At 41.9% G+C, this 7,104-nt stretch overlaps 1 protein-coding gene across 1 annotated transcript; it reads right to left on the bottom strand.

Annotated features, from left to right (window-relative positions):
- Positions 1–228: 228 nt before the first annotated feature.
- LOC120715243 (zinc finger MYM-type protein 1-like) lies at positions 229–3,375 on the bottom strand. Its single transcript, XM_040002100.1, has one exon. It carries the CDS (start codon positions 2,477–2,479, stop codon positions 266–268), a length of 2,214 nt encoding a protein of 737 aa, XP_039858034.1. The 5' UTR covers positions 2,480–3,375; the 3' UTR covers positions 229–265.
- Between the last annotated feature and the right edge of the window lie 3,729 nt (positions 3,376–7,104).

Genomic DNA, 7,104 nt, shown 5'->3' with positions numbered 1-7,104 from the left:
GGGGGCTTAGCCCCCAAGAGATGCACACGACATGAATGAACGTAGTGAATGAGCACAAAATTTCACAAACAGAAAACAAAGACTGAGAAATTGTTTTCCTACTTTTTTGGACAGATTAAACATCCTAGGCCACCAATAGATCTATTGTTTTATTTCAGTCTGCTTTATAATACAATACAACAAAAAAACAGAGGAAATGTGTTTGCTGCATCAATAACAAAAAACTGAAAATAAAAAAGTACATTTTTCTGGCTGCAATCACCAGTTACTTGGTGGGTGGAAGCATCAAAGAATGACGTCTGTTTTTAAGAGTGGCAAATCGGTCAATCACTCTGTTGTGACTCAGATGCTGAAGCGTGTCTTTTTCAGTAGACATGACTGCAAGACTGTGAAGTCTTTTCTGACCCATTGTTTGACGCAGCCAGGAGTGCAGCCGACGCAGTGCACTAAAGGACCTTTCGCACGAGCAGCTGCTGACAGGCACTGTTAGGGCAACTTGGATGGTTGCCTTCAGAGAGGGAAACATGTCTGAATCAAGGAGGTTGTACACAGACAACATATTTTTGGGTGGACATCCAGCCTCTGTTTTCCGGGTAAGAAAGTTTCTGGCCACCAGAACCTCCTCTTTTTTCAGGTCAAGTCTGTAGTGCTTTGCAAGTTCATTCAAGTGTGGTTCACTCAAGAAGTTCTCAGATTCAGGACTGCATGCCTGGACGCCTTTTAGCAGCCCTGCATCTACACTGCAAAATCTTTGATCAAGCTCGCCAACCATCCGATCCACACAAGGGAAAAGTAACTCTCTTTTCAATGTGTCTGAGTTGTTCAATTCAGTGCGTGAACCCACAGTTGCCTCCAGGACAAAATCCTCCATTTTCCTCTGTTTGTGCCTTGTCTTGGCACCTGGTTCAGGGATACTGTGGGTGTTACACAGGGCCTTGGTTTTCTCATACAGCTCTGTAGCAAATGCATCTGAGTGTTTTCCCTTAATTGTGTCACACACAGCTTGTTTGCAGATAAAAGCTTCTGCCAGGTCTAAAGTCTCTTTCTGCAGGAATTTGTGGAGTCCTTTGGTTTCAGACAGAATCAACTGAAACATCAGTAGTGCATAGACTGCTGAGAACTTGTAGAGCTTTGCTCTGAGACCAACAGCTATGGGGGATCCAATTGCAGATAGGCACTCCAAAATGGCAGGCAATGTCTCAAGAACTGCACTGATTGATCGCAACTGACATGCCCAGCGAGTGTTTGAAAGTTGCACAAGCTCAGTTTTTGTCAATCCAAGCTTTGCCTGAGTCTCCATGAACTTATGATGATTGACTAGGGAGGTGCTGAAGAAAGAATACACACACTCCAACAAGCTGAAAAGCCCCACAGCCTCTGGGACAGCCTTGCAAGTATTGCACAAAACCAGGTTGAGTTGATGAGCATAACAATGCACATAGATAGCCTCAGGATGGAGCCTTCTAAAATGTGCTTGTACACCTCCAGTGGAGCCACTCATAACGGCTGCACCATCATATGTTTGTGCTACACACTTAAGCTCTGCAAGACCATAGTTTTGGATCTGCTGCTGAATCTCATTTGCAATGGACTGGGCATCAAATGGTTTTATCTCTGCAAGTGCAAGGAAACGCTCTTTCACTGCCCCCTCTGACACGTACCTGACACAAACAGCTAACTGCTCTGCCTTTTTATCCCTTGCCTCATCCACCATGATGGAATAGACTTTAGACTTTGTCATTTCAGATACAATGACACTAGTAACTTCCTGGGCACAACAGTCAATCATGTCATTCTGGGATGTTGGCGAGATATACTGTGCATTTGATGGGGGATTATGTTTTTGAAGAAAAGGATCAAACTCCTTCAAAAGCTCCATGCACACAAGAAAATTCCCTCTGTTTGGGCTGTCTTCACCTTCATCATGGCCACGAAAAGGGAGTCCCTGTCTCCCTAACATAGAGGTGACTGCAACAATTCGTCTGAGATACTCTCTTCTTTCGACTATCTCACTCACATTTGCAGTTGCTATCATCTGTGCAACATTTCCCTGTTTGCTAGTTCCCTGGTAGCTTTTCCATGTAACAACACTGTCCTTATGTGTTTGAGCCATCTCATGCTTGCCAAAGATGACTAAAGCTTTCTTCCAGTTCTTGCAACCGCTACTGACCAAACTATCATGTTTGATGTTTTTGCCAAACACTCTACATGGGAAGCAGAAAGCTGCATTCTGGTTGACTGAATATTCTAACCAGTTGTGCTTTTCAAACCAGCTGTGGTTAAATGCTTGCTTCTGTGTACCAAAAGTATCATGTGGATAGCTCTTCAGCTTCACCTGTCTGGGCCCTGTGTCTTTGTCACCTAAATCAAACCCTGTAGTAGAATGAGTTGCTGCAGCTGCTTCATCATTTTCCCTCTCTTGGCCTGTTTGCTCTCCTCTCTCTGTAATAACTTGATCTTCCTCTGCCTCTCGATCCATTTGCTGCAGCTCCTCTGTCTCTCCTTGCTCTCTCTGACTTGAACTTGCCTGTTGACCTTTTTCTCCCTCAGCCTCTCCTTCTGCCTCACCCTTCAAGATACATTAAAACATACTGAATTGTAATGTAAATTGCTAATATCATGACTTCTGCTCCCGCTCCACAGTAATTTGTTGCTCCCAAATATTTTGAAGTTACAAACATTATATTTTGAGCACGCATGTGACTAAAATGGTTGCAATTTAAAGCCCTGAAAAATATTACTAAATTACTTGAATTGAAGTAATATTAAAATAGAACCCTCAAAAATATGTGAGTCAGGCTAATTTGACTTATATATATATATCTCTCTTTGCTCTCTCCACTTTCTAACCTTGACTCTCCTAAATAAAAGCTCAAGTTAAACAGGTCTTATATGTTGTACCGTGACTGAAATGTTTCATATTTCATATCCATATTGAGTCCCATAAAATTCTAATCAGACTGTCTGCATCACAAATGACTCCATCCTTTGACTCACCTCTCCAGCAGACGTCTCTCCCCTCTGCCTCTCTGTGCTCCTCTGCCCTGACTCCTACAGGTTAATGGGGATGGAGTGATTATTATTATTTCCACTGATGATAACCATACCTGAATGAGCTCAGCTCGATTTTTCAGAGCTAAAACGAGTGACAGAAATTAACATTATGCTAACAATTTAACTTAGTGCGCTAGCCAGGTTTTTATTTATCAAAATGGGGAGCACCTGGTTCATTATTTACGTGGGACTCTCTGCTGTTAGCTGGAGCTAACTAATTGTTACTACCAGCCAGTGATGAAGACTTACTTTCTTGAAAAACTTGCGTATATCCATGATTTCTTGCCGTTTGCCACATGTACGCTAGTGTGTCCGCAGGTGTATACGAGCGGAGTGTAAAAGTAGCAGTGAAAACGAGGACTGGATTTTCAGTCATGTGGATGTCCCCTGTGAACAACTGGGACGGATTGGATAACGAAGCACTGACGCTACCTTAACAATGTAAAGCGAAAGGGACCAACCGAGTTATGATCATATTTGTGTGAATAGCGACAGGTTTATATTATTATTTCTTTAAACTCATATTCCTGCATCTTTATATTGAATTTGTCTGCAAGTTCTGTAAAAAAAATCGAATAAGTTAAAAAAAAAAACTAAAAAAAAACCCCACCAAATTATTTAGGGGGGCTTAAGAATATTTTAGGGAGGCTTCAGCACCCCTAAAATAGGCCTAACGACGCCACTGGTTCACCATCAACATTGCGTGCAGCAGCAACCACAGCCTCCCAGACACTGTTCAGAGAGGTGTACTGTTTTCCCTCCTTGTAAATCTCACATTTGATGATGGACCACAGGTTCTCAATGGGGTTCAGATCAGGTGAACAAGGTGGCCATGTCATTAGTTTTTCTTCTTTTATACCCTTTCTTGCCAGCCACGCTGTGGAGTACTTGGACGCGTGTGATGGAGCATTGTCCTGCATGAAAATCATGTTTTTCTTGAAGGATGCAGACTTCTTCCTGTACCACTGCTTGAAGAAGGTGTCTTCCAGAAACTGGCAGTAGGACTGGGAGTTGAGCTTGACTCCATCCTCAACCCGAAAAGGCCCCACAAGCTCATCTTTGATGATACCAGCCCAAACCAGTACTCCACCTCCACCTTGCTGGCGTCTGAGTCGGACTGGAGCTCTCTGCCCTTTACCAATCCAGCCACGGGCCCATCCATCTGGCCCATCAAGACTCACTCTCATTTCATCAGTCCATAAAACCTTAGAAAAACCAGTCTTGAGATATTTCTTGGCCCAGTCTTGACGTTTCAGCTTGTGTGTCTTGTTCAGTGGTGGTCGTCTTTCAGCCTTTCTTACCTTGGCCATGTCTCTGAGTATTGCACACCTTGTGCTTTTCGGCACTCCAGTGATGTTGCAGCTCTGAAATATGGCCAAACTGGTGGCAAGTGGCATCTTGGCAGCTGCACGCTTGACTTTTCTCAGTTCATGGGCAGTTATTTTGCGCCTTGGTTTTTCCACACGCTTCTTGCGACCCTGTTGACTATTTTGAATGAAACGCTTGATTGTTCGATGATCACGCTTCAGAAGCTTTGCAATTTTGAGACTGCTGCATCCCTCTGCAAGATATCTCACTATTTTTGACTTTTCTGAGCCTGTCAAGTCCTTCTTTTGACCCATTTTGCCAAAGGAAAGGACGTTGCCTAATAATTATGCACACCTGATATAGGGTGTTGATGTCATTAGACCACACCCCTTCTCATTACAGAGATGCACATCACCTAATATGCTTAATTGGTAGTAGGCTTTCGAGCCTATACAGCTTGGAGTAAGACAACATGCATGAAGAGGATGATGTGGACACAATACTCATTTGCCTAATAATTCTGCACTCCCTGTAGATGATTTGAAGCTGTTATAGCTGCAAAGGGTGGGTCAACATCATATTAAACCCTTGGATTAAGAATGGAATTTTGCTCAAGTTCATACGCATGTGAAGGCAGACAAGAGAAATCTTTGACCAATATAGTGTATATTTAGATATATAAAATATTTAACAGTTGAAAGGTGAATCTCTTCACTCATCCATTCAAATGCCAGTGGATACCAGTAAGGTTATGAGCTGTGTCACAGCTTGTCACTGACTGACAGTGTGTGACACAGGCAGCTGCACTCCCTGTCAGGCTTCACCTCACATAATTCAAATCACTGAACTGGACCTCTGAAATGTATCTGCCATTTCTGTTTGTCTGGAGCATTTAAAATGACTAAATATTATATTTGGTGAAATCTATCAGATTAGATCTGTAATGTGATACATAGCATATGAAGTACATGAAGTACAACGAGCTATTGTTAAGAATATTTACCTGGTCATACACAAATGAATTCTTGTGCTAAATACTCATTTTTGTAGCTTCAGTGAACCCAGGCAGCCATGAGTTCCGATTAACCTGTGACAGAAAGAAGTGTAAGTGAGACTCCAGCAACTTGAGTACCTTGATCAACTACACGGCTTTGAAAGAGTATTTGCCCCTCCCTGATTTCCAAGTTTTGGGCATATTTAACACACCTAAATGTTTCAGATCATTCAACAAACTGTGACATTAGACAAAGGTGAATTTAAGTAAATCCAAAATTCAGTTTTAAAATCATGATTTCATTAATTAATGGGGACTAGCTCTTCAAATCTACCTAAACCTATGTGAAAAAGTCATCTGAAAACTCACCACCTCTGAATGACAATCAAAATCAAAATGGTTTTAGAGTGGCCTAGTAAAAGTCCTGAGATGCTTTGGCATGACCATTCATTCTTGAAAACACTCCAGTATGGCTAAACACTTCTGCAAAGAAGAGTAGGTCACAAGTGTGAAAGAGACAGTCATCACTGATGCTTGCAGTTCTTGCCACCAAGGGTGGAGCAATCAGGTATTATGACATAGGGCTGTATTTGTTTTCTCTAATTCTTAATTTGTGACAAACAAATCAAGGATGGCAGGACATATTATTGTGTATGTATTCTTTATGTATTCTTTATTACAAATAAGAAGCTTTTTTGTTAAAAAGCATTATAAACATTTTTTTTTATTAAAATCATCTATCATATATAAAATGTGACACTGAATGAAACACAGGTTCTTCATAGGAGAAGAAGATTAACAACAACAAAAAAATTATATATATATTAATTATATATATATATATATATATATATATATATACATATATATATACACATATATATATATATATACATATATATATATATATATATATATATATATATATATATATATATATATACATATATATACTACCGACCAATAACCTGCCTCAGTACCACATGGAAGCTCCTATCAGGCATCATATCGGCTAAGATGAACAGGCACATGGGTCAATACATGAGCGGGACACAGAAAGGAATTGGCAAGAATACCAGAGGCGCAAAACACCAGCTACTGGTAGACAGAACAGTCAGCCGAGACTGCAAGACCAGACTGACCAACCTGTGCACTGCCTGGATTGATTACAAGAAGGCCTATGACTCAATGCCCCACAGCTGGATACTGGAATGCCTAGAATTGTACAAGATCAATGGGACCCTAAGAGCCTTCATCAGGAACTCAATGGGGATGTGGCGCACAACACTAGAGGCCAACTCCAAGCCCATAGCACAAGTCACCATCAAGTGCGGGATCTACCAAGGAGATGCTCTGTCCCCACTGCTGTTCTGCATAGGCCTGAACCCCCTCAGTGAGATCATTAACAAGACTGGCTACGGATACCGACTACGGAACGGAGCAGTTGTCAGCCACCTCCTGTACATGGATGACATCAAGTTGTATGCCAAGAGTGAACGAGACATCGATTCACTGATCCACACTACCAGGCTATACAGCAATGACATTGGAATGTCATTCGGACTGGAGAAGTGTAGTCGGATGGTAACAAAGAGAGGGAAGGTAGTCAGAACTGAGGGGATTGAACTACCAGAAGGCAACATTGCAGACATAGAGGACAGTTACAAGTACCTGGGGATCCCGCAGGCGAATGGGAACCATGAAGAGGCCGCTAGGAAAGCTGCAACCACCAAGTACCTGCAGAGGGT

The sequence above is a fragment of the Simochromis diagramma genome, unplaced genomic scaffold, assembly GCF_900408965.1.
Source record: "Simochromis diagramma unplaced genomic scaffold, fSimDia1.1 OVJJ01000738.1, whole genome shotgun sequence".
NCBI lineage: Eukaryota > Metazoa > Chordata > Actinopteri > Cichliformes > Cichlidae > Simochromis > Simochromis diagramma.
This window is presented reverse-complemented; position numbering and strand designations above follow the sequence as displayed.

Excerpts from the sequence above, each read along its gene's own strand:
- LOC120715243 (XM_040002100.1), bottom strand. The coding sequence starts at position 2,479 with ATGGATCGAGAGGCAGAGGAAGATCAAGTTATTACAGAGAGAGGAGAG.